Source organism: Pithys albifrons, unplaced genomic scaffold (genome assembly GCF_047495875.1).
Source record: "Pithys albifrons albifrons isolate INPA30051 unplaced genomic scaffold, PitAlb_v1 scaffold_47, whole genome shotgun sequence".
Lineage (NCBI taxonomy): Eukaryota > Metazoa > Chordata > Aves > Passeriformes > Thamnophilidae > Pithys > Pithys albifrons.
In genome coordinates this window covers 268,146-295,666 of record NW_027286062.1, presented here as the reverse complement: position 1 = coordinate 295,666, position 27,521 = coordinate 268,146, and the positions used below count along the sequence as shown (strand labels likewise).

The 27,521-nt window shown below is 49.0% G+C and overlaps 1 protein-coding gene across 1 annotated transcript; it reads right to left on the bottom strand.

The window, feature by feature from the left end:
- Nucleotides 1–1,149: 1,149 nt before the first annotated feature.
- On the bottom strand, nucleotides 1,150–15,247 carry LOC139685255 (centrosome-associated protein CEP250-like). Its single transcript, XM_071581921.1, has 11 exons — nucleotides 15,182–15,247; nucleotides 13,619–13,689; nucleotides 13,202–13,384; nucleotides 10,984–11,143; nucleotides 10,116–10,419; nucleotides 9,112–9,266; nucleotides 5,542–8,151; nucleotides 3,804–3,956; nucleotides 3,313–3,426; nucleotides 3,096–3,146; nucleotides 1,150–1,911 (listed from the first exon to the last, which is right to left on the bottom strand). Exons 1-11 carry the CDS (start codon nucleotides 15,245–15,247, stop codon nucleotides 1,627–1,629), a joined length of 4,152 nt encoding a protein of 1,383 aa, XP_071438022.1. The 3' UTR covers nucleotides 1,150–1,626.
- Nucleotides 15,248–27,521: the final 12,274 nt, after the last annotated feature.

Here is a 27,521-nt window from a genome sequence, read left to right as displayed (position 1 = left end):
CGAGCTGTGCCCCGGGCCGGGTGTCGCGGAGAGCAGAGCGTGCCCGCAGAGTGCCCGTGCTCTGGAGGGGAGCAGAGAGGGACAGGGAAAGGGAAATGGGAACGGGAAAGGGAAAGGGAAAGGGAAAGGGAAATGGGAAAGGGAAAGGGAAATGGGAAAGGGAAATGGGAAAGGGAAATGGGAAAGGGAAATGGGAAAGGGAAATGGGAAAAAGAAAGGGAAATGGCAAGGGAAAGGGAAAAGGAAAGGGAAAGAGAAAGGGAAAGAGAAAGGGAAAGGGAAAGGGCGAGGGAAAGGGAGAGGGAAAGGGAAAGGGCCAGGGAAAGGGAAAGGGAAAGGGAAATAATGGGAAAGGGAAATAATGGAAAAGGGAAATAATGGGAAAGGGAAATAATGGGAAAGGGAAATAAATAATGGGAAAGGGAAATAAATAATGGGAAAGGGAAATAAATAATGGGAAAGGGAAATAATGGGAAAGGGAAATAATGGGAAAGGGAAATAATGGGAAAGGGAAATGGGAAAGGGAGAGGGAAAGGGAGAGGGAGAGGGAGAGGGAGAGGGAGAGGGAAAGGGAGAGGGAAAGGGCGAGGGAAAGGGCGAGGGAAAGGGAGAGGGAGAGGGAGAGGGAGAGGGAGAGGGAAAGGGAGAGGCAGAGGAAGAGGGAAAGGGAGAGGGAAAGGGAGAGGGAAAGGGAGAGGGAAAGGGAGAGGGAAAGGGAGAGGGAAAGGGAGAGGGAAAGGGAGAGGGAAAGGGAGAGGGAAAAGGAAATGGGAAAGGGAAAAGGGAAATGGGAAAAGGAAAATGGGAAAAGGAAAATGGGAAAAGGAAAATGGGAAAAGGGAAATGGGAAAAGGGAAATGGGAAAAGGGAAATGGGAAAAGGGGCCGGGGGAAAAAGGGCCGGGGGAAAAAGGGCCGGGGGAAAAAGGGCCGGGGGAAAGGCAGACAGGGAAGGACACAGGGAAAGGGAACCTCCCCCTCAGTTCTCTCCTCCACCTCCAATCCCTGCTGTGCTCTCTCCACCCCTTCCTTCAGTAACACCTCAAATTCCCATTTCTCCTCACATGGAACAGCTCTGCCCTCAAGAGGGGAAATCCCAGAATAGCTTGGAATAGACTCCTGTCAAAAATAAAACAAGTCTAACTTTCATCTGAAAAAAATTTTATTAAAAAAATTTTGTAAACGTCTGCCTCTAGGGGATGACTGCAAATGCAAGCAAAACAAATGCTGTTGTGCCCCTTCAATTCTTTGCAGCACACACTTTATGTCCTTTTCTTTTATTTCAGCAGCTGCCCTTGGACAGATGTCACCCAGAGGTCTTACTGTTCAGGAATTGTTCATTTCGTGTTTGGGTTTCCTTCTCCACACATCATTCCCCCTCCTTATCTGTGCCTTCAGTCTCACAGAGTCACATTTTGTCCCCAGAAATCATCTGCCTAAAAAACCCACTTCATAGATCCTAATCCTCAACAAAGGGTGAGGTTTGACAGCACCAGCTGAATGTGAGAGGAACAGAGGGGAAACGCAGAGAGCAGCCTTGTGCCTACGAGTTCATCCTATTTCTCACATCCATTTGCTCCTTGTATTAGCAGAAATCCTTCCATTCAAATGGAGATCAGAGGTAATGTTACCTCTGGTTGCTTCTGGCAGGTCTGGCTGTTGGATGCATAGTCTGTCTCTCAGGAGACTGACAGTTCAGGGATGGCAGTGTCAAGTTAAGGTTCAGAGACTGATCCAGCTTCTGAGTCTCTGCTTCCAGAACAGCAGCTTTGGGCTCCCTGAGTACAGCTGCTAAGGAGGAGGACAGCTCCTGGTGAAGCTCTGACAGCTCCTGGTTGTTCCTTGCACAGCTCTCAATGTAGTTTCGCCTGTGCTGTCGGTCTCGTGCCAGCTGTGACTGCAGGAGGGACACCTGAAAGAGACACAAGGCCCAGCTCAGACAAGCCCACGCTGTCAGAACCATCTGGAGCTCCACAGTACCGGCTGTCGGGGCAGACACAGCCTCGAACTCCAGCCCTGACAAACGCTTGGACCTGGTGGAAGAGAAAGGAACAGGCTCCCAGAGTCCCCTGAACAGGGCTCAGCTTATCAACAAGTCAAGTTTCTTGCTGGCCAACACTTCCCACATCCAACCCTGAGCCATCCCAGGTCTCTTAGAGATGCATTTCTGACAGGATTGACTAAGCCAGCTCTGATTTCCAAAGGAGACATTTGGGCCACTGGGCCCCGAGTTCCAGAGCTGTGGCTCAGCAGGAGGGCTGCTGCTTCCCCGAGGTGCTGGAGAACTGTTCTACTTGAGCACCGTGAGAGCCGGCCTGCGGACAGGGAGCCAACTCTCCCTCTCCCAAACTTTGGAGCGTCCCACGCATGAGCAGAGAAGAATGTGGGGAACAAAGCCCAGGGGCCTTAAAGCACTGCTGAAGCTGCTCCCACCTCCTGCTCGGTCTGCTGTGCAGTCAAAGGGTGCAATGGGGTTCAGCAGATGGAACATTCTTACACTGACAAACCAAACACTGACGGCGTGCTGAGGTCTCTGACATGGTCCCACATCAGAGCAGTATGAGAGTGAGAATGGCCTAAAGGCTGCCTGGACCTCTGCTACGATGCAAGCTCCACTGCTAACAGAGGCAAGGGAAAATGGGAATGGGCAACAAGGGGGAACATCCTGGAACAGGCTACCAGGGAATGGTGGAATCACCATGCCTGGAAGTGTTGAAAAACATGTAGTTGTGGTGCTTAGGGGCATGGTTTAGGTTTGGGTCAGACAGTGTTGGGCTAACAGTTGGACAGATGATCTCAGAAGGCTTTTCCAGCCTTAAGGGTGTTATGATTCTATGATCCTGATACTTTCAGGTGACTTTCAGTGTTCTGAATTTCCTCCCAGCCCCTCTCCCACACTGCATGACCTTTACGCAAGTCAGAGACAAGACCCAGGTAAAGGATGTAGTTTGGCTGTTGCCAAGAGGAGCAGGACTGACACTGCCTGGGGCATTCACTTCCTGACAGTCAAACAAACCTCAGGCTGGAGCATCATGCAAAGCTGCACCCATCAATACAGCCACAACAGCATTTGAGAAGAGTTTTCCTACTCCTCACCTGCTCCTGTAACTCTGCTAATCGCTGACTGCAGTGAGCATGGGACTCCTCCTGTGAAGAAAAACAAGGATTTCACTTTAGTCTGCAGCCTGCTCAGGGCCATAGTCTTATATCTGACTTCTATTAGGTCTCTGTTGGGGGCTACTGCCACTGGGATTTGCCATCACTCCTCTGTATGGTCAGAGCCTCCTGCCAGCAAAGAAGCTTCTGTTCTCACCTGTCTAGAAGTGGACACCATGTGCTGGTCAGACTGGGAGAGAGACAATCCAGAGGCACCTGGGAGCATCTGACCCCGAAAACATCTCCTCAGCCTCCTCCGTTCACGTTCCACCTGCACATTGGATGGCAGAAAGGCTCACAGAAACCTGACAGAAACCCTGGGCCAAAAGGACCTGTGGACATGAAGGCCAGGAGGTCTCTGCTCACAGACCCTTAATTGCACCAGGGAACAAAAGAGCACTGAATGTGGTCTATGGAAGAGAGTCAGGTGTGTGTCTGGGGACACTGGGCCCAGGAGGGGGGCACTGCAGTGAAGGTGCATTTGTGAAGTCCTTGGGATGCCAGAAGAGAGAGAAAATAAAAGGTGTGCACACAGCGGGGAGAAGGAGAGGGAAGGAAACAAGGTGAGGACTCCAAAGTGCTGTCTGGGAATGGTGTTGTGTTCCAGACAACCGGGAGGCTTTGCAGAGGCAGCAAATGCAATTTTACCTGCTCAAGAGTCCTCCTGAGCTCAGAATTTTGTTGCTTCAGCTCCACCTTCTCATCTTCCAGCCTTGCAACTGTTCGCTGAAGACATTCCAGGCTCTGTGATATGAGTTTCTTCTCTGAGAGCCATGACAGCTGCCCCCCTTCTGCAACAGCCTGCTGGGCATTCAGAGAGGAGATTCTGTGAACTGGTGCCATATAAAGATTAGAAGGTGTTAGAACCAACATATCGGGGAGAGTGACCACAACAGGAACGGATAAGGCCCTTCTCCCCCTGGTGCACAGGCTGAGGCAACATCCCCTTCTCCAAATCACAATGGAGAATTGACTTGTGTGTTCTGGATGTGCTTTCTGCTAGTTTTGTTCAGTGTCCTGCAGTGGAAGCAATCATTTCCTATTCAGCCACTTCATAGTTTTACAAAGGTCTGTGGCATCTCCAGCTCCCTTCCTCTCAGCCACTTCTTGTTGATTGTGAAGAATTTCACATTTACTCTTAGGAAAATTTCCTCTTAGGAAAATTATTTACCCTCTTTGGTCATCCTCTTTGACTATCACTGCACATTCTCCTATCTAGAGTTGTACTCTCTGTCCTTAGACAACCCAACATGTGCAAGCTGTGGGTGAAGCATGTATTTGTGCACTGATGGAACACCATGGGTTTGTTCTCTGTTCTCTTTACCTGTTACATCCTCACACAGAACTGCTCTGTAGAAAAAAATCACATTCTTAAGCTGTGTGTGCTGCTCTAAACCGAGTCAGGAGTCACCTCCCCTGCCCTGCCTTTCCTCATGAACTGCTCCTGGGAACATGGATAAATGTGGCCTTGATACCAGCACTAACCCAGTCTCTATGATGCAGCTGCATTTCCTGATCGACTGCTCTTGCGCAGCTCATCTACATGGATGGAACTCAAATCTCCCATTGTTTTCATGTTCCTTCCCCTGTCACCTCTTTACTTCCTATCAGCAGGTCCAAGACCTGTCAGCATCCTGATCAGGCTGCCAGTAAGGTTTCTCAAGTCATGTGCAAATGTGTAATGCATAAATACAGTGTTTTATTAGCAGTTTTTTCTACACCAATACACTAATGGAATGCCAGAATATTGGCAAATCCCTGGCAAGGCTGTTGCAGCTGTTCCACCAGCAGGACCCAAATCAGTTCATGTGGGAGAAATCCACACAAATTTGCCTTTGTGCTTTTTGGATGGTGGAACAAGCAGATCCTGAATAAGCACTGAAGCCTTTAACCTGATCAGGCAATGGTATAAATCCCATTCCTTTTTAGTACACTGTACAAGCTGTGCCTCCATCTCTGAGAGCATCCTCTGAGCTCCAGCAGTGCAGCTGCTGTTCAGCCATCAGTTCAAAACCCTGCCAAGTTCAGTCCATCCGCCTGCTCAGTGGCTCCCTTTCATTTCCATGCCAAATCCAAGCTACCACATGTTGGCTGACCTTGCCTAGGCATGGGAGAAAGAGTTCCCCGTGGGCAGCTTTTGGACCTGAGCTGATTGGAACAGCAAACTCCAGAGCTGTGTCAGTCTCTGCGGGCCTGCCAGGAGACATTCTCGCAGGTGAATGGTCTCTGCTGGAGCCACACAGACCGACGAGGCTGCAGCCCTGGCTGCTTTGCCCAAGCTGCTCAAGTACTGATGGGAATCTCTATTGCCACCTCATGGTGGGGAACATCACTGGAATCCTTCACGGATGTTAAGAGTGGACTGAGGATCAATCCTAGTGCCTACCTGTTGATGAAATCGGTCTGTATCCCTCTCTGAAACCATTTTCTGCAGGATGACTAATTCTTTCACCAGAGTCCCTTTGGCCATTTCACTCTCATCAAGGGCAGCTCTCAGTATTTGTGTCTTCTCTCTCCATTCGAGTTCTCTGCTTTGTGTCTCCTTCAAAGCAGCAGCCACACGCTCCAATTCCTCCCCATTTGCTTTCCTCTCAGCCTGCCATTGTTGCCTTAGCTCCTTCTGCCTCTGCCAGAGATGGTCTCTCTCATGGAGAACTTTCCTCTTTTCTACTTCCTCCCATTTTTGGAAATTTTGGATTTGTTTCTTTAGGGTCTCCCCTTCATCCTTCCATTGCAAAGCTGATGTTAATTCTTTCAGGAGTTCACTCTGCCTTGTGAGCTCTTGTTCTCTCCCTGTCAGGGTCTCCTCTAAATATCTGACTCTGTCTGTTTGGCACTTGATCTCTTCATCTTTCTTTGTCAGAGTCTGCTGAACAAGCTGGAGGTCTTCCTGAAGAGCTCTTATTTCCTCTTCTAATTCCTTTTGCTCTCTTTGAGCTTTGGTCTGTCCTTCTTTCTCAGGGAAGGCTTCTTCTAGCAGCTTCTCTTGCTCTCCCTCATGTCTAACCTCTTCATTCTTCTTGGTTGGCCTAAGCTGGAGATTCTGCCAAGGCTTCACTTCTTTTTCTTGGTGCCAGAGTTTTTGCAGAAGAGTTTCATTGTCTTCATCTTTGTCCCTCCCCACTTCCTCAAGCAGACCTATTTGCTTCTGGCATGATGTTGGTGCTACTTTCATGCTTTCTTCCTGAAGCTGGAACATGCTCATTTGTTCTGTCTGCTTGAGGAACTCCAAATGGTTCTCTCGTGACATCTGCCTCATTTTGTCTTCATCCTGCTCTATACTTTGAGTCTGCCTGCCTTCCACCTCCTTCTGCTCTTGCAGGTCCTGGACATGCTCTTGCAGAGACCCTCTCTCTTGACCTCTGCCTTCTAAAGAGGATTCAGCATATTCTGGTTTTTGCATGCTGGCTTTAGTCTGTCCCGCTGTCTCCTCCTTTTGCTGTTGCAGCTTAGAGATGGCTTCCTCCAGAATGCGGATCTTCTCTTCTCTTTCTTTCAGAGTCAGGGCTGCTGCCTGGAAATTTCTTTGCTCAGCTTCATGCTCTTCCTCCTTTTCCTTGCATGCCTCACACTGCTTTTTAAGGGACAAAATTTCCTGCTCTTTTTCCTTTAGTTCCACTTGAAGATGCTGCAGAATTTCCTTCTGCTGTTCAGAGTCTTCTTGTTGTTTTTGGAAGGTCTCAATCAGTTCCTTCTGAGATTCAATCATGACATCCTTTTCTCTCAGTACTGTCCTCGTGTATTCTAAGTCTCTGTGCAAGACATTGATCTGTTGTTCTGTTTGTTCCTCACAGTTCTTTGTTTGTTGCTTTTGGATGTCTATGAGTCTGTCTTTTTCTTTTAAGGTTGCCAAGGTCTGCTCCAGTTGGTCACGGACAGTGCTTAGCTGCATTTCCCGAGCTTCTTCAACTTCCTGGAGTTGCTTTTGTTGTGACTCAAGCTCTTGATCTTTTCTAGATAAAGAGTGTGTCATGTTTTCTACTTTATCAAGAAGCTCTTGCAGATGCCCCTCTTGCTTTTCCTTGTGCTGCTGCAAGAGCCTTAACTCTTCCCTTTGAGTGTCACACTCACTGTCTCTCTGCTGAAGAGCTCCCCTCAGCTGTTCAAGGCTGGCATGCACAGATTTCCCCTGTTCTCTCTCCTTTTCCAGTTCTTGAATCTGCTGACTCAGAGACAGAAGCTCCAAGTTTTTCTCCTGCAGGTTTCCTTTCATATGATCAAGGTCCTCAAGCAGATTTCTCACTTGTGATGCACCATGTTGTTCTAGAACCATTATTTTCTCCTCCTGGGATCTGATCTCCTGCTCCCTCTCTTCCAGCTGCTTGCTCACCTTGCTGACAGCAGCGCTCTGCAATTCCAGCTGCTTCTCCAGCTCCCCTATCACTTCTTGCTGGGATCTGATCTCCTGCTCCCTCTCTGCCAGCTCCCTGGTCACCTTGCTGACAGAAGCCCTCTCCATTTCACGCTGCTTTTCCAGCTCCAGTATCTGTTCTTCCTGGCATCTCATCTCCCGCTCTCTCCCTTCCAGCTCTTTCTTTAAAGCAATCCTTTGTTTTTCTTGCTGCTTCTCCAGCTCCTTTATCTGTTCTTGCTGGGATTCTGTCTTTCTTTCTTTCTCTGTTATGTCCCTAATAACCTGATTGAGAGCATTTTTTTGCATTTCTTTCTGCTTTTCCAGGACTCTCATCTGCTCCTGATACATCTTCATTTCTCTCTCCCTCTCTGACAGGATGGCTGTCATACGAGTGAGATTCTCCTGCACAACTTTCCCCTCTTCGGCCTCTTTCTGGAGCATCTCCATTTTCTTCTCCTGGTTTTCAACTTCCTCATTTTTCATTTTTAAGATGGACAGTGCAGTTTGGAGTTTTTGTTCAAGGGAGTGACTCCTCTCTGTTGCTAAATTTGCTTGGATTTCAGAGGCTGTAACCGATTCCTCAAGATGTTTGATGTGACACTCCAGTTGTTCTTTCTCTGCTTGCAGCCTGTCCCGTTCATGCTGCAAAGCAGGGACAAAAAGAGTCAATCATTCCATCTCTTGTGTCTGCTCTTCGTGGCAGATCTGAACTCCTGCCGCAGTGGCAGGCACGGGCTGCCCCTCTCTCCCTGCCTCTCGGGATGCTGCAGACCTTTCCTGGGCCCCCTTTACTCTGCGTCTTTCCCAGCTCCCTCAGCCAGTCCCAGCTGCCTTTCTGCCCTTCCCTGAGCTCTTGGAACTCTACTCGAGGTGTCCTTTGGGGAGGAGCTGCCAGAAGTGCAGCCAGGATTCCAGGTCAGACTTAAGCCTGATTTAGGCAGTGCCATGACAGTGTGGTCTCCATTGGGGAGGAAGGGAAATTGAAAGGACCCCAACATTTGCTTTCCTGGGTTTGGGGCAAAAGGGAGAGGTTTTTGACCCTCCTGTGTAGAGTTGCTGTGGTGCCATCCCCTGGAGCCCCACTGTCCTCCCTTGGCACAGCAATAACCAGGTCAGCCTGTCAGTCTGGCTTTCCAAGCAGGACTAGTTTTCCCCTCTCAGGCACACGTTGTGATCTGCATCAGCACTTTTGCTTTCTCTCTTCCCTCCCCTTTGTCTGTTCTCAGATGGCCAAAGCTAAACACATCTCTTCTATAAACAATAGTTAGAACAAACTTGGTCTTCTCACCCCTTTTCCCAGATTTGGATATTTAGAAATCTGAAGATGAATTTGAACACCAACAATTGCCCAGGCCATGCCATGTCAATAGAGAAAAGTGTGGAAATGACTTTCACTGAAGTTTCAAGGGCGACGACTTTAGCAAGGAGGGAAAAAGCACCTTCAGCCCAAACTGGGCTTGACATGACTATGACACCTTTTCCTCCTTGTTCTGAACAGTGGTGATTGGAAAGTGAAACTGAAAAATGTTTCTTCTTAGAAATAGGAAGACAAGGTCCAAAACCAGCAAGGAAATGGCCTTTCCTGGCATCTGCCAGACTCACCAGCACATCCTGTCTTTGCTCCTCTGTGCTCTTAAGTTTCCTTTGCAGAGACTCCACCTCCTTATGCACAGTCCCAGCCACTTTCTTCTTGGCAGAGGTCTCTTTCCTCAGGGCAGCTTTTAAGGAGTCCCTCCTGTGTTCTGCTGTCCCCAGCGCTGCAGCAGGAAAGGCCAAAGGGGAAGGAGTAGAGAAAATCAAACTGATGTGCATCCTGCAGACACAACAGCAGTGTCTGCTCTGCCTGTCCGTGTCACCCAGGGCCTAAGGCCACAAGGGCTGCCAGAGCTGACAGAAATGTGGGAAACTTCCAGGTAGAGAAAAAGGGAGAATAAAAATGGAAAGGTTCAGAGGAACATGAAAGTGTGTTTGCCCTTCTGCTTGTTGAAAGACCAGGACTGAGGGTTTGACAGCCCCTCAGCCACAGTGTTAGAAGCAGGGAGAACAGACATGGGGCAAACAGGGAGAGAGACAGGAGGGGAGAGCCAGATGCAGGGTCCCAAAGGAGAAGGAAGAGGCAAGAGCCAAGACTGACTAGGACCCTGGGAACTGACCAACAATACCTGAGAGACAGTTTGAGGCCAGGAAAGCAGGAGAGGGAGATGAAAATGCAGTTCTGAGGTGCACTGTGGGCAAACTAAAACAGGGAAAGGGGTGGGGATACCTGTCCAGCCATTCTATAGACAGGCCAACAGCCCTGACAGCTCTGGGATGGCCTGGAGTTTGGAGGCATCAAAATGAGACATCAAACTCCACCTACTTAGCAGAGATGTGGGACCTGAAAGGCACCTCCTCTGCACAGGATCCCGGTAGCACAGCCAGGTGCACTGCCAGCCATGGGATCTTTCTCTATTACAAGCTTGCCCTGTGATTTCTATAGAGAAGTGTCCTAATGATTATTTTTTCCCTATGCCATGACCAGACACTGGACTTTTCCTCTGTGTGGCATCAGAGATCCTTGTTCATGAGATAAGATGGGGCAGAGAGTGGAAAAGGAGAAGCTGTACCTTCCTGGGTTTCAGCCAAGTGTTCTTGCAGCTCCTGATTACAGGCACGCCACTCATCTGTTTGATCCTTACTCTTCCTCCACTCCAGCTCCAGGACTTGACACTTTGTGGCCAAGGCCTCTGCCCTCTTCTCAGAACTCTGGAGCTTCAAACGAAGATCTGACCTTTCAGCCTCCAGCATGTGCAGAGAGTCCCTCAAGCTCTGCTCGCCTGCTCGAGACTCCTCCAGGGCCTGCAGCAGCTGCTGCTCTTGAGTTGCCTGGGCAGCCTCCTTCTCCAGCACTGCTTCCTGCAGGGCCTGGATCTGGAACACGGATGCACAGAGTGTCAGGGACAGGGCTGCTCCTCAGGCAGCAGAGAGGGCAGTACGGCCAGGAATGAAGGAACACACACAAAACACACCAGAAACAAGAGGTACAAAGCCAAGGATTGCAATGGAGAAGAGTAAACTCCAGAAATGGAGAGGGGAGGCAATGGGCATGTTTGAGGGTGCAACTCCAGAACACCAGATGAACTGGCTGAGGCAGAGGCACCTTGACCCAGCCTGACAGAACCACCTCTGTGTCCCCACATTGCTCAGTGCCCAGCACAGGCACAAACTCCATCAGGGACTACACTGGCAACAGAGGGATGGAGAAGCTCAAAGCAGTCTGCTGCTTCTCCTCAGAGAGTTCATGCTGGGACCCAGGAGAGAACAGGGACAAACACAGGCAGGAGACACCAGATCCAGCCTTGACCTCAAAGTGTGGCATCTCTGGGCAGAGCACAGGAGCAGCGTGTGCTGCTGGGAGGGAATCCAGTAGGGTTTAAGCAAGCTGGACATGGTATTGTATGTCCCTGGAGACAAGGACTCCAGTGCATAAGTCACCTGGTTCTTGAGCTCCTGCACTTCTCCCTTGCGATCTGAAAGGACCTGCCCAATTTGGTGAAGAGCAGAACGGAGCTCAGACACCTCGTTCTGCTGGGCAAGGTTTGTTTCTTCCAGGGTTCTGATCCTCCGGTCCTTCTCTTCCAGACACACAGTCAGCCTGAAAGAGAAAACATGCAACTCATTCCTACATGGTATCACATTCCATAACCTCTTAGGGCTTCAGCTACCTGGGCAGAACTGTTCTGTCTAAAGAGCTGTGTCTGAACAGCTCGGCTGCTTGTTCCCATTGCAGTCACACCCCAGCACATGCCCACTATGATTTCATCCATGGAAAAAAAGTCACAAAGTCTCTAAATGCCCTCTCTTTTTTTGAGTTAGGAATGTGAAGAGAAACATAAAGTCTTGAAAGGAAGACATAACTTGACTGCTTTTTTTTTCTAGACTAACAAGACTCCAAGGGACAGGTTTTGTCAACAAGGCAGAGGCATTTGCTTCCCCCAGATTGTATGTCCAGGCAGGACCAGCAGCAAGTGACAGCCAGGGGATCTCTGGGCAGTTCCCCAAGGTTTGCCAGAACCCAGGTTCCTTTCAGGTGGACAAACAAAGGCTGAGAGCAGAAGTGCCAACAGGGGCTTGGCACACATACTGCCATCCTTCCACATCCTTCCAGAACCACCCTGTGCCATTCAAGACTGGCAGCACTTTATGGGCCACAGGAGCCTACCCAGCCTTTCTCTTCCTTCTTGCCTGCTTTGGCCACTCAGTGCCACCTGTGACGGTGCAGGGTGGCAGGGACCCTGCCTGAGCCTCTGCAGGCACCTCTTGGCACTGTCTGAGGAAGGAGCCAACTGAGGGCCACAAGAGACATTGGTATTCCTTGGGTGCCTCAGAGGGGAATCTGCCTTCCCTGCCCAATCATGGCCTTCAGATGGTTGTGCCAAGCACAGGGATCAGGATGCCAGGCTGATCCCAAAGGTTTCAAACGCCTGGACACAGGGTGGAGCTGATGGATGTATCCAGCTCATTATATCTCACCTTATTCAGTGTTAATCCCCAACATGACAACAGAACAACCCCTTAGAGGGGAAGAACTACTCCAAAGAGCTTTGTCTTTTGAAAAAAATACCACTGAAGAATTAAAAGAAAATGAATCAAAACATCAAAGGAATGAAATGCATCTGTATGGATAGTTCAGACTCTGCCATTTAGGAAATTCTGCCAGAGCCACTTGCAGATACAAAGATTGGATCAACTCCCTCTTCAATAAACAGCGTTGCCTCTCAAATGTCTCCTTCACTCAGTCAGAAGGGGAAAGACAAGCTTTTCATAGAAATACAGACTCATTTTCCAAAAGAAGTCGGCACACCATGTCCAAGGTACAGCAGTGTGAACAGGTTTTCTTTCCACCTAGGGAAGGCTGCAATTCCCTGACTAGAGCTGCATCCCTCTCTCATGGATGCCGGTGAAATGTTTGTCACTGAGAAAGCAAAACAGGCTTCCAGAAGTCAAGGAATGTTTCCAAAACCTCAGGTGCTCTCAGCTCTCAACGACTTCCTGCCTGCCAGGTCTCACTCTCCTTTTGGTACACCAAGACTTCGCAAAGCCCTGGTTTGGGTAAGACAGACTGTGCAAGTCCACAGTAGTGTTCCCACAATGACTCTTTGGCTTGCTCAGGGAAAGGATCAAAGAGCCTGCAATCCATATGGGGAGGAGACATGTCTGAATTGCAGTGCAGTAATCAAAGGAGGTCAGGATGATTCAGGCTGGCAGGGACCCCAGCAGGCCTCTAGCCCAAACTTCAGCTCAAAGCAGCTGGGGAGCTGTGGGATCTGACCAGGCTGATCAAGGCTCTGTCCAGTTGTGTCTTCCAAATTGCCAGGCCTGGAATCTGCCCAAGCTCTCAGAGCAACCTTTTCTTCTGCACCATTGCCTTCTTGGCTCAGTTCTTCAAGCCAGCCAGAACCTCTCCTGTGTCAGCCTGTGCCTGTCCCCACCTGCTGTGGTCAGGTGTGCAATGATGTTTTTCAAGGTTCCTGGAGTGGGTACAAGGTGGCAGCTCTGCTGTCTGTCAGGAGGTAGCCAGGCCTGCCCACGTGCTCCCTTCACCCTCCCATGCTCCAAATGTGGAGCAATTGGGCACCTTTTGTGCCTTTATGCTGAGCCTCCTCAAGCCCAGCACTGCCCACCCCTGCCCAGACAAAGCCTGAGCACTCACAGGAGCTCCTGGTCACACCGCGCTGTCTCCACCCTCTGCTGCTGCTGCGTCTTTTCCACCAGGGCTGACTCTTCCTTCAGCTGCTCCTCAGCTTTGCTCTGACATGGACGGGAGGCTCCTGGCTCTGGTATTGCAAGGTGTTGCTGCAGCCTTCCCCTGTCCTTCTCGAGGTTTGCAGAGTCCCTGCAGAGGCAAGGCTCAGTCAGGATAACCAAGAGGCCTGGAGAGTCACAGATCTCATTTTCAGCACTCCAGGATGGAGATGGGGGCAGGAAGCTGTCATGCATTTTTTGCTCTGACCTTCGAGAGCACTCGTCTGTGCCCTAAGGATGATTTGTGGCCCCCATTCCATGGCAAGTGGTTTCTGAGCTGCCCCTGCTTTTCCAGGCCCCTCTGTGGGTGAGGGCTCAGCCCCACGTCTCGCCCTCCCAGGGCAGCGTCTGTCCCGTGGGCACGTCTTCCACCAGGGGTTTCCGGAGCCCCAAGACCTGTCCCAGGGAGCAAAGAACACACCTGCAGGTCACCAGAGGCCACCTGAGCAGGTGATGCTCGGCCGGCAGCCCCAGCTGATGTGCGCGGGGCCTGCCGAGACTGCGCTGCCTTTTGGCCGCTGTGCTGCCTTTGTGAGAAAGGAAAAGTCAGCCCTCGGTTCCCGGCCTTTTCTGGTTCAAGGGAATTCTCAAACAGAAGGGTGAAAAGGAAGGAAAAATCCACCTCCAGCCCTGTCACGTGAAAGGGAGGAGAGACAGAAATCAGATCCTTATGTTCCCAAGACTGTATATCGACTACAGACTCCACACAGGTTGGAAGGGTTTCTGACCTCTGATATGAAGCCACACTTAGGCTGGGAAGAACTTATCAGCTAAATAAGTGTTTCCAGAAAATTAGAGCCTTATGAAGTCAGCACTGCCTGCTGAACTTCTGGACAGAACACAGGCTGGAAGGATTTCTAACCTCTGCTTTGAAGCCACACTTCATAGCTAGAAAAGAGCTTTGCCCACAACAGCTCCTGAAATGACATTTATTAATTTAGGTGTGTGACAGTTACTGTGGGTTCCGCTTTGCTGGCGATAACGTTCAGCTGCAAGATTGTATTTAATTGATAATAAAAGACCCCAAAAGAAACCAGCACAAAGCACATTTTAGAGAGACAAGCACACCAAACTCAAGTTACAGTACAGCAATGTATCCCATTTTCACAACAGACAGAAACTAGCGACAAAGAACTACTAACCAGAAGCACAGCCACCTAAACCACTTATCTAGACACTCTTCTAATAACATAGGACAATAAAACAGTTTGCACACCACTCTCTCTGTGACACAAAGCAAAAGGAAAGAGCAGAGCTGCTTCTTACCAACACACATGTTAAAAAAAGAAACTGCACATTGCAAAAGAAAGCAATAACTAATATAAAGTAGCAAAGTGTAAAGCAAGTTACTGCTTTTACTATTAAGGCAGCAAAACACAGTTAGTAAAAAAAGGTGCTTCTAAAGAAAGAATCCAAGTAGCTGTTAGCATAAGATGTAAGATAGAATGTATAAAGGAATATGCTGTGTAAGAAAGTAAAGTTAAGAAAGTAAAGTATAGAAAAATAGAAAGCACATGGTCTCCTTACCCCTACATCGTTCCAGGAGGTAGGAGGAGGCAGGACAAGTTGCAAGCAGCCACCCCAACAGAGACAATGGCATTTCTCCCTCTCCTCTGAAGCAAAAACTGCATTTCTTTTTATACAGTTTTTTTCCCTCATGTGGTTTTGTGTGACTATAGTCAGTCTTTTGCGGGGGTGATACAGATGCCTGAGGGTGTTGGCTCCTTGAGTGGTTAAAGAAAATATCGCAAAGGGGGCAGGGCCATTTTTTAACACTCCATCCTTTGTTAATCTCATCAGTTTGAAAGCTTTTGTCCTCGGCTGGGAGCATCCCTCCAGGTGGCTGAGGCGTTTCCCTCAACCCATCCAGGCTTATCAGGGCCATCACCCCACAAGCCTGAAGAGTGACGGAAAGTTTGAGGAGCTGAAAGGTGTTGAGGCACTTAATTGCCATGCTGGGTTTAGCACAGGCAGGAGTGTCAGTGGTCGACTTTTAGGCGCCAGGGCCCATGTTCCCTGTCCCCGGGCCCGCCCCCGGCCCAGAGCGGCTCTCCCTGCCCGGGACTCGCTCCCCGTGCCGGCCGCGGCCTCCGGCGGTGCCAGCGCTGCCCTTGGGCACTGAGGCCCTTTGGGAGCAGCCGAGCTGTGCCCCGGGCCGGGTGTCGCGGAGAGCAGAGCGTGCCCGCAGAGTGCCCGTGCTCTGGAGGGGAGCAGAGAGGGCCAGGGAAAGGGAAAGGGAAAGGGAAAGGGAAAGGGAAAGGGAAAGGGAAAGGGAAAGGGAACGGGAAAGGGAAAGGGAAAGGGAAAGGGAAAGGGAAAGGGAAAGGGAAAGGGCCAGGGAAAAGGGAAGGGAAAGGGCAAGGGGAAGGGAAAGGAAAAGGGAAAAGGGAAAGGGCAAGTGAAAGGGAAAAGGGAAAGGGGCAAGAAAAAGGGCCAGGGAAAAGGGGAAGGGAAAGGATAAGGGAAAAGGCAAGGGAAAAGGAAGAGAGAAAAGAAAGGAAAGGGGCAGGGAAAGCGGAAACTCCCCATTCTCTCCTCTGCCTTCAATCCCTGCTGTGCTCTCTCCATCCCATCCTTTCATAACACCTCAAATTCCCATTTCTCCTCACATGGAACAGGTCTGCCCTCAAGAGGGGAAATCCCACAACAGCTTGGAAGAGACTCATTGTGCCAGAAAAAACAAGTCTAATAATGGTTTTACTATTTTTCAATATATATATGTATTTCTATATATTTATATAAATGTCTATATTTATACTTTTATTATTTCTATATTTACAGTTATTACATTTTCTATAATATATTATTGTAATATTATCCATAGATAGAACATAAATATGCCAATATATAATATAAATATAATAATATATTAACATATAAGAAAATATAAATAAAAATCTGTTTTTATAAAAGTTTATTTATATTTTTATTTTACATATGAATATTCCGAGTGCCACCCTGACACCCGATCCCGCCAGATCTCAGTAGCTCGGTAGGGTCAGCCTTGGTCGGTACTTGGATTGGAGACCTTCTGGGAATACTGGGCGCTGTAGGTTCTAATCCCGAGGACTTCACAGTCACCGTCCAAGCTCCTTCGGCAAATCTTCGTTTGCAAAGCCGACCCATACATCTCTATCTCTATCTCTATCTCTATCTCTATCTCTATCTCTATCTCTATCTCTATCTCTATCTCTATAATCTCTATATCCATCTCTATATCTGCATTTATCTCTGTATTAATCTCTCTCTCTAGGTATTTCTCTCTATCTGTGTATTTACATGTATCTATCTATCTATCTATCTATCTATCTATCTATCACCATCTCTGTACGTATCTCTATCTATCTCTGTATTTATATATATTCATATTTACCTATCTCTGTATTTATCTCTATATTTATCTCTATATCTATTGTTATCTATCTATCTATCTCTGCATTTATATTTATCTCCATGTTTATATCTATATTTATCGTTTTCTATGTATTTATCTTTATATTAATATTCATGTTTATATCAAACTCTCTGTATTTATATCTATCTATTAAACTGTATTTATATCTATATTTGTATTTACCTCCACATTTATCTCTCTATATTTATAGCTATATTCATATCTATCTACCTCTCTGTATTTATATCTATCTATCGATCTATGTATTTATCTCTGTATTTATCTCTATATTGATCATTATCTATCTATATATCTGTCTATCTGTCTATCTGTCTATCTAGTCATATCTGTATTTACATCTATCTCTGCATTTATCTCTGTATTTATCTCTCTATCTCTGTATTTATCTCTGTATTTATCTCTATAATTATATCTATGTTTATATCTATATCTCTGTATTTATAGATATCTATCATCTCTGTATTTATCACTGTATTTATTTCTATATTTATCACCATATTTAGAGATATATCTATCTATTTAAAACTCTCTATGTTTATATCTACCTATCTATTTATCTCTCTATTCATATCTATGTTTGTATCTATCTCTCTGGATTTATTACTATCTATTAATCTCTGTATTTATCTCTGGATTGATCTCTATGTTTATCTCTATATTTATATCTATCTATTCATCTCTGTATTTATGTCTATCTATGTATTTATCTCTATATTAATCTCTATATTTATATCTATCTCTGTATTTATATCTCTCTATCTCTGTATTTATCTGTATGTCTGTATTTATCTCTATGTCTATCTATCCATCTCTCTGTATTTATGTCTATCTCTGTATTTATCTCTGTATCTATGTCTATCTCTATATCTATCATCTATATCTATAGATCTATAATAATTGATAATATGAATATGATATATAATGCAGCCCTATTAATAATGTAAATAAACATATAAAATTATAGATTAAAACATATATAATATATATATAACATCTCTATATATTATATATATATATTATATATATTATATCTATAACATATACAGAATATATTTTTTTTTCTTATTTCTAGCTATGTCTACCCTATCTCTACAAGAATCTTCCTAATTCAAACTTGAGTTTGATTTTTCACAGCATTGCATCTTGTGCAGTTCCTCAAAATCTGGATGTTGGAGTAGGAGATAAAACATCTCCTGCATGTCCTTACATCAGTAATGTGCATCTTCACCCTTGATGAATCTTCACCCAGATGCAGCTATGTCTACCCTATCTCTACAAGAATCTTCCTAATTCAAACACAACATTTCCCACAGCCCAATAGAATCCATGTGTGGAAAGGCACAAGGCAGGAGCCCCGTGATGCTGCAGCTGCTCCTCTACAGGAAATCATTGCTCAGAGGCTGCTGCGGGTTCTGTGTCTGTCTCTGCCTCTGGAGCAGCAGCGTTGAGCTCCCTGCGCGCAACTGCCGAGGAACGGGACGGCTCCTGGCTGGTCCCTGCACAGCTCTCCAGGTCATCCTGACTGTGCTGTCGGTCTCGTGCCAGCAGTGCTGTCTTAGGGGACACCTGAAAGAGACACAAGGCCCAGCTCAGACAAGCCCACGCTGTCAGAACCATCTGGAGCTCCACAGTACCGGCTGTCGGGGCAGACACAGCCTCGAACTCCAGCCCTGACAAACACTTGGACCTGGTGGAAGAGAAAGGAACAGGCTCCCAGAGTCCCCTGAACAGGGCTCAGCTTATCAACAAGTCAAGTTTCTTGCTGGCCAACACTTCCCACGTCCAAGCCTCAGCCATCCCAGGTCTCTTAGAGATGCATTTCTGACAGGATTGACTAAGCCAGCTCTGATTTCCAAAGGAGACATTTGGGCCACTGGGCCCCGAGTTCCACAGCTGTGGCTCAGCAGGAGGGCTGCTGCTTCCCCGAGGTGCTGGAGAACTGTTCTACTTGAGCACCGTGAGAGCCGGCCCGCGGACAGGGAGCCAACTCTCCCTCACCCAAACTTTGGAGCGTCCCACGCATGAGCAGAGAAGAATGTGGGGAACAAAGCCCAGGGGCCTTAAAGCACTGCTGAAGCCTTGAAAATCCTCATGCTCTGCCATTTCCTGAGCCCACAGGGTTGTGCCTGCTGGGCTGGCTGGGGGCAGAGACCTGCTCCCCTCTCCTACTCGGCTTGCAGTGCGCTGCAGCCCCAGCAGCTCTGACACGCTGCCCCCTGCCTGCTCTGGAGGGCAGGAGATGCCAGCCCTGGGAGCAGCACTCAGGCCTCGGCTGGCTTGGGGACAACAGCTCAGGACACAACTTTTCTCCTCTTTCTCAGGGACAGGTGCTTTGCCACGGCCCATGTTCCTCCCATCAAGGACAATTCCGTTCTCACCTTTCCATAAGTGGGGACCATGAGCCTGCGATTGTTCTCATCATAAAATACAATACTATCTGGAGGAAATACTCTCTTGAAAACTCTCTTGATTCTCCTCTCTTCAGGCTTCACCTGCACATTGGATGGGACAAAGCATCATGCAAAGCTGCACCCAACAGTACAGCCACAGCAGCTTTTGAGGAGAGTTTTCCTACTCCTCACCTGCTCCTGTAACTCAGGTAATTGCTGACTGCAGTGAGCATGGGACTCCTCCTGTGAAGAAAACAAGGATTTCATTTTGGTCTGATGCTTGGTGAGGGCTATGCTCTATATTTGACTTTTATTAGGTCTCTAATGGGGGGCTGCTGCCACTGGAATTTGCCCTGTTTCCTCTCTATGCCCAGACAGCACTCCCACCAAAGAAGGTTCTGCTTTCATCTGTATCCAAGTGGACACCATGTGCTGGTCAGACTGGGAGAGAGGCAATGCACAGGCATCTGGGAGCAAGAGACCCCTAAAACACCTCCTCAGCCTCCTCCTTTCAGGTTCCACCTGCACATTGGATGGCAGAAAGGCTCACAGAAACCTGACAGAAACCCTGGGCCAAAAGGACCTGTGGACATCAAGGCCAGGAGGTCTCTGCTCACAGACCCTTAATTGCACCAGGGAACAAAAGAGCACTGAATGTGGTCTATGGAAGAGAGTCAGGTGTGTGTCTGGGGACACTGGGCCCAGGAAGGGGGCACTGCAGTGAAGGTGCATTTGTGAAGTCCTTGGGATGCCAGAAGAGAGAGAAAATAAAAGGTGTGCACACAGCGGGGAGAGGGAGAGGGAAGGAAACAAAGCGAGGACTCCAAAGTGCTGTCTGGGAAATGGTGTTGTGGTCCAGAGCACTGTGAGGCTTGGCAGAGGCAGCAAAAGCCCATTTCACCTGCTCAGGACTCCTCCTGGACTCAGCACTGAGTTCTCTCCTCTCCCTGTTCTCTTCTTCTGATGTTGAAACTCGCTGCTGTTCCAGGTTGGTCACTGAGAGCTGTGACAGCTGCTTCCTTTCTGCTCCAACATCCTGCTGGGTAATGAGAGAGGAGATGATGCCATTCTTCTCACACGCTGCACAAGCTGGGCCTCAGAAATCTCCCTCTGGGAGAGCACCCTCTGAGCTCCAGCAGTGCAGCTGCTGTTCAGCCATGGGTACCAAACTGCCAAGGTCAGTCCATCAGCCTGCTCAGTGGCTCCCTTTTATTTCCATGCCAAATCCAAGCTACCACATGTTGGCTGACCTTGCCTAGGCATGAGAGAAAGAGTTCCCCATGGGCAGCTTTTGGACCTGAGCTGATTGGAACAGCAAACTCCAGAGCTGTGTCACTCTCTGCGGGCCTGCCAGGAGACATTCTCGCAGGTGAATGGTCTCTGCTGGAGCCACACAGACCGACGAGGCTGCAGCCCTGGCTGCTTTGCCCAAGCTGCTCATGTACTGATGGGAACCTCTATTGTCTTTCCTGGGTTTGGGGCAAGAGGGAGTGGTTTTTGACCCCTCCTTTGTAGAGTTTCCCTGGTGCCATCCCCTGGAAGCCCCACTGTCCTCCCTTGGCACAGCAATGGCCACGTCAGCCTGTCAGTCTGGCTTTCCAAGCAGGACTAGTTTTCCCCTCTCAGGCACACGTTGTGATCTGCATCAGCACTTTTGCTTTCCTTCTTTTCTCCCCTTTGTCTGTTCTCAGATGGCCAAGGCTAAACACATCTCTTCTATAAAAACAGATAGACCAAACTTGATCTTCTCACCCCTTTTCCCAGATTTAGAACTTTAGAAATCTGAAGATGAATTTGGACACAAACAATTGCCCAGGCCATGGCACGTCAATAGAGAAAAGTGTGGAAATGACTTTCACTGTCAGGGGCCGAAAACTTCAGCATGGAGGGAAAAAAAGCACCCTCAGCCCAAACTGGCCTTGACATGACTATGACACCTTTTCCTCCTTGTTCTGAACAGTGGTGATTGGAAAGTGAAACTGAAAAATGGTTCTTCTTAGAAATAGGAAGACAAGGTCCAAAACCAGCAAGGAAATGGCCTTTCCTGGCATCTGCCAGACTTACCAGCACATCCTGTCTTTGCTCCTCTCTGCTCTTCAGTTTCCTTTGCAGAGACTCCACCACCTGATGCACAATCCCAGCCACTTTCTTCTTGGCAGAGGCCTCTTCCTTCAGGGCAGCTTCTGGAGAGTCCCTCCTGTGTTCTGCTGTCCCCAGCGCTGCAGCAGAAAAGGCCAAAGGGGAAGGAGTAGAGAAAAACAAACTGATGTGCATCCTGCAGACACAACAGCAGTGTCTTCTCTGCCCATCTGTGTTACCCAGGCCTAAGGCCACAAGTGATCCCAAAGCTGAGAAAAATGGAGGAACCTTGCAGGCAGAGAAAAAAGGGAGAATAAAAGTGGCAAGGTCCAGAGGAACATGAAAGTGTGTTTGCCCTTCTGCTTGTTGAAAGACCAGGACTGAGGGTTTGGCAGCTCCTCAGCCACAGTGTTAGAAGCAGGGAGAACAGACATGGGGCAAACAGGGAGAGAGACGGGAGGGGAGAGCCAGATGCAGGGTCCCAAAGGAGAAGGAGGAAGAGGCAAAAGCCAAGACTGACTATTACAGTGCTGATTGATGGGGAATACGGAGAAGTCTCCTGCTGGTTGTTTTTACCCTCTGCCATCCCCAGGTACTGCACTTTTCCACTCTGGGGCATCAGACAACGTTGTTGGTGAGACAGGAGAGAGACGTGGGTGGGAAAGGGAGAAGCTAAACCTTCCCAGCTTTAGCCAACTGTTTGTGCAACTCCTGACTGTGGGCACATGAGTTGTCTGTCAGAGTGTGACTCTCCCTCAGCTCCAGCTCCCAGACCCAACTCTTTGTGGCCAAGGCCTCTGCTCTCTTCTCAGAACTCTGGAGCCTCAAATCCAGCTCAGACCTTTCAGCCTCCAGAGTGTGCAGAGAGTCCCTCAAGCTCCTCTCACCTGCCCCTAACTCTTCCAGGGCCTGCAGCAGCTGCTGCTCTTGAGTTGCCTGGGCAGTCTCCTTCTCCAGTACTGCTTCCTGCAGGGCCTGGATCTGGAACATGCATGCACAGAGTGTCAGGGACAGGGCTGCTCCCGAGGCAGCAGAGCGGGCAGTACGGCCAGGAACGAAGGAGAAATTCCTTCCAGCACAAAACACACCAGAAACAGGAGGTACAAAGGCAAGGAGTGCAATAGAGAAAATCAAATAGGGAAAGGGAAGATAATGAGCCTTGATGGGCAAGGAAAAGAAATGTAAAGTTCCTGGGACCTGCCCTCAAACTCAGCTTTTTCTGCTTTCTCTCCCCAAATCCCATTCCTTTAGCCCCATCTTTTGCCTTCTCTCCCCAGCTCTGCCTGCATTGCCAGTCTTCCTTGCTGGGGCTGTGCTCTGGAGCTCAGCAGGCTCTGTGCTTTCAGTGCCTGCACTAGTCCTTCCCTCCTCAGTCCCAGGACCTGCATTTTATGCCCTTCTAAGTGCCCCTCACACTTTTCCCTGGCTCCTCAAACGTACCTGCCCCATCTCTCGCTCTGTTTTCACCAGTGCCTCCTGGACCTGCTGGCTGCCCTGCCTTATCCCCTTCCAAATGTGGAACAGGTTCTCTATGGCATCCAGCTTGTCTCTCTGCTTTTCCAGCAGGACCTGCACAGAAACAAAGAGGACACGTTCACACTTCCCACACAACATGTGTGTGTTAGGACAGAAGGACTGATGGGCTCCCGCCTTCTCAGAGCACTGAGCAGGTGCTGGGAGGGGAAAGCAATGGGATACTACAATCTGCAGGGGCTATTGTGTGTCCCTGGAGAAGAGGACCCCAGTGCATCGGTCACCTGGTGTTTGAGCTCCTGCACTTCTCCTGTGCGGTCTGAAAGAAGCTGCTCCATTTGGTGAAGAGCAGAACGGAGCTCTGACACCTCGTTCTGCTGGGCAAGGTCCTTTTCTTCCAGGGCTCTGATCCTCCGGTCCTTCTCTTCCAGACACACAGTCAGCCTGAAAGAGAGAGCATGCAACTCATTCCTACATGGTATCACATTCTATAACCTCTTAGGGCTGCAGCCACCTGGGCAAAAGTGCTCTGGCTGATGGGATTTATCTAAACAACTCGGCTGCCTGTTCCCACTGCAGTCACACCCCAGCACTGTGCCTTTATCCATGGGAGCCGAACTGCCTAAATGTGCTCTCTGTTTTCTGAGATGGGAATGTGAAGAGAAATATAACAAAGTCTTGACATGAATATATTACCGGCAACAGCATTTTTTTCTTTAGACTAACAAGACTCCAAGGGACAGGTTTTGTCAACAAGGCAGAGACATTTGCTTCCTCCGGATTGCATCTCCCGGCAGAAACAGCAGCAAGTGAAAGCCAGGGGATCTCTGGGCAGTTCCCCAAGGTTTGCCAGAACCCAGGTTCCTTTCAGCTGGACAAACAAAGACTGAGAGCAGAAGTGCCAACAGGGGCTTGGCACACATACTGCCATCCTTCCACATGATGCAAGAAGCTCCAGGGGATGCCGGAGGGCACGGCCTTTTCATTGCCTTCTGCTCTGAAGAACCACCCTGTGCCATTCAAGACTGGCAGCACTTTATGGGCCGCAGGAGCCTACCCAGCCTTTCTATTCCTTCTTGCCTGCTTTGGCCACTCAGTGCCACCTGTGACGGTGCAGGGTGGCAGGGACCCTGCCTGAGCCTCTGCAGGCACCTCTTGGCACTGTCTGAGGAAGGAGCCAACAGAGGGCCACAAGAGACATTGGTGTTCCTTGGGTGCCTCAGAGGGGAATCTGCCTTCCCTGCCCAATCATGGCCTTCAGATGGTTGTGCCAAGCACAGAGATCAGGATGCCAGGCTGATACACATCCCAAAAGTTTCAAACACCTGGACACAGGGTGGAGCTGATGGATGTATCCAGCTCATTACATCTCAGCTTGCCCAGACACACTGCCCTGAGAACAGAATACCCTCTCAGAGGGGAAGAGCTACTTGAAAGTCGTTTGTCTTTTGAAAAATACATCCCTGAAGAAGTAAAAGAAAATGAAACACATCTGCACTGTTAGTTCAGAACTCTGCCATTTAGTAATTGCTGGCAGAGCCACTTGCAGATGCAAAGATGGCAAAGAGGGAAAGCATGACACAGAAAGCACAGTCCCTGTGCTGCAGCCTTCCCGTGTCCTTCTCGAGGCTTGCACAGTCCCTGCAGAGAGATGGCTCAGTGAGAAGAACCACGAGGCCTGGAGAGTCACAGATCCCATTTTCAGCACTCCAGCATGGAGCTGAGGGCAGCAAGCTAAGGGAGATCTTGCTCTTTCCCTCTCAAGGAAACCCCTGGAGAGGGAAAGGAAGGCAGACTTTTGTCTCCCTTCAGTGAGAAGCAGTGGCTGGGAAAGGGCACCCAAAGAACAGCATTCAGAGAAGCAACTTGGTCACAGGGAGGCGTCTGGTGTTCCAACATCGCTGTCCATCTCCCAGACAGCCTTGGCAGTCACAGCAGAGCATGACAAGCCCTGACAGGACAATGCTGAAGTGCCACACTGAGGCCTACACGTGGAAGGGCAGGTGTGTTCTTTGGCCACAACACCTCTGAAATCCCACAAGCACATTCCCTCTGGAACGTTGAAGGAAGAGCAAAATCTCACCTTCTGATCTCTTCCTCTAAGGATTGCAAGTACTTTGGAGGGCTGTCGGATGTCTTGTCTTTCTCCTCCAATTTCTCCAGGTTTTGCTGCCCCTCCTGGCACTGCTCTTCCTGCTGCAGCAGGAAATTGTTTGAGTCCTGCCTGGCAGAAAGCTCTTGTGTTGGGGCCTGCAGGAACAGACAGGGAAAGAGCACAAACAAGCAATAAGGAGCAGGGAAGGAGGCTCCAAAGAGCTGGCAGAAGCAGCAAGCAGAGACACAGCTGCACTGAAGGCAAAAGTTGTGCTGGAGGGGTGGGCATCAAGGAGGGACAAGCAGTAGAACACAGAGCTGGTGACACCAGAAAGGCAGTGCTGGACCACAAGGGAAAATATTTGGCTGGTGAAGTGCTGCCTCATTCCAAGCTCTCGAGCTTCCTGGAAGAGCTCAGGGATGAGTCCCCTCAGACTGCAGGGCTGGCCCTGAGGCAGTGGCTCCCAAAGGCTTTGCAGCCTGCCCCAGCTCAGCAATTGCAGCTCAGCTCTTTCTCCCCTCCTTGGGAATTTTTTCAACCCAATAGTTTGACAATGGCATAAAACAAATCTGCTGCAAGCTGTCTCACTTTTCTCCTCTTTCTGAGGGACATGTGTTTAGCCACGGCCCATGTTCCTCCCACCAAGGACAATTCTGTTCTCACCTTTCCACAAATGGGAATCTTGTGCTTGTGACACCTGGAGAAAGAAAATCTAGTGCTCCGTGGGGAAAATACTCTCTTAAAAACACTCTTGATTCTCCTCTCTTCAGGCTGCACCTGCACATTGAAGGAGACAAAGCATCATGCAAAGCTGCACCCAACAGTACAGCCACAGCAGCTTTTGAGGAGAGTTTTCCTACTCCTCACCTGCTCCTGTAACTCAGGTAATTGCTGACTGCAGTGAGCATGGGACTCCTCCTGTGAAGAAAAAACAAGAATTTCCTTTCAGTCTGCAGCCTGGTCATGGCCATAATTTTATATCTTCCTTCTTAGGTCTCTAATGGGGGGCTGCTGCCACTGGAATTTGCCCTGTTTCTACTCTATGGCCAGACAGCACTCCCACCAAAGAAGGTTCTGCTTTCATCTGTATCCAAGTGGACACCATGTGCTGGTCAGACTGGGAGAGAGGCAATGCACAGGCATCTGGGAGCAAGAGACCCCTAAAACACCTCCTCAGCCTCCTCCTTTCAGGTTCCACCTGCACATTGGATGGCAGAAAGGCTCACAGAAACCTGACAGAAACCCTGGGCCAGAAGGACCTGTGGACATCAAGGCCAGGAGGTCTCTGCTCACACACCCTTAATTGCACCAGGGAACAAAAGAGCACTGAATGTGGTCTATGGAAGAGAGTCAGGTGTGTGTCTGGGGACACTGGGCCCAGGAGGGGGGCACTGCAGTGAAGGTGCATTTGTGAAGTCCTTGGGATGCCAGAAGAGAGAGAAAATAAAAGGTGTGCACACAGCGGGGAGAGGGAAGAAAACAAGGTGAGGACTCCAAAGTGCTGTCTGGGATATGGTGTTGTGGTCCAGAGCACTGTGAGGCTTGGCAGAGGCAGCAAAAGCCCATTTTACCTGCTCAGGACTCCTCCTGGACTCAGCACTGAGTTCTCTCCTCTCCCTGTTCTCTTCTTCTGATGTTGAAACTCGCTGCTGTTCCAGGTTGGTCACTGAGAGCTGTGACAGCTGCTTCCTTTCTGCTCCAACATCCTGCTGGGTAATGAGAGAGGAGATGATGCCATTCTTCTCACACGCTGCACAAGCTGGGCCTCAGAAATCTCCCTCTGGGAGAGCACCCTCCGAGCTCCAGCAGTGCAGCTGCTGTTCAGCCATGGGTACAAAACTGCCAAGGTCAGTCCATCAGCCTGGTCAGTGGCTCCCTTTTATTTCCATGCCAAATCCAAGCTACCACATGTTGGCTGACCTTGCTTAGGCATGAGAGAAAGAGTTCCCCGTGGGCAACTTTTGGACCTGAGCTGATTGGAACAGCAAACTCCAGAGCTGTGTCAGTCTCTGCGGGCCTGCCAGGAGACATTCTCGCAGGTGAATGGTCTCTGCTGGAGCCACACAGACCGACGAGGCTGCAGCCCTGGCTGCTTTGCCCAAGCTGCTCATGTAGTGATGGGAACCTCTATTGCCACTTCTTGGTGGGGAACGTCACTGGAATCTTTCATGGATGTTGGAGGGACATTAAGATCAATCCCAAGGCCTACCTGTGTGCAAGGTTCTGCTGTGTCCCTCTCTGAAACCCTTTCCTGAAGGATGGCTAATTCTTTCACCAGGGACTCTTTCTCCATTTCACTCTTGGTAAGGGCAGCACGCAGGACTTGTGTCTTCTCTCTCCATTCGAGTTCTCTGCTTCGTGTCTGCTCCAAAGCAGCAGCCACACGTTCCACTTCTTCCTGCATGGCTTCCCTCTCAGCTTGCCCTTGTTGTGCTCTTTCCTCCTCCTTTTGCAAGTTAGTCAAATACATTTCATTCTGCTTTTCCAGCATTGCCATCTTGTCTTGGTAAACCTTTATTTCTCTCTCCCTCTCTGATAGGATGGCAATGATACCAGTGAGTTTCTCCTGCACAACTTTCCCCTCTTCAGCCTCTTTCTGGAGCATCTCCATTTTCTTCTCCTGGTTTTCAACTTCCTCAGTTTTAATTTTTAAGATGGACAGTGCCGTTTGGAGTTTTTGTTCAAGGGAGTGACTCCTCTCTGTTGCTAAATTTGCTTGGATTTCAGAGGCTGTAACTAATTCCTCAAGAAGTTTGATGTGACGCTCCAGTTGTTG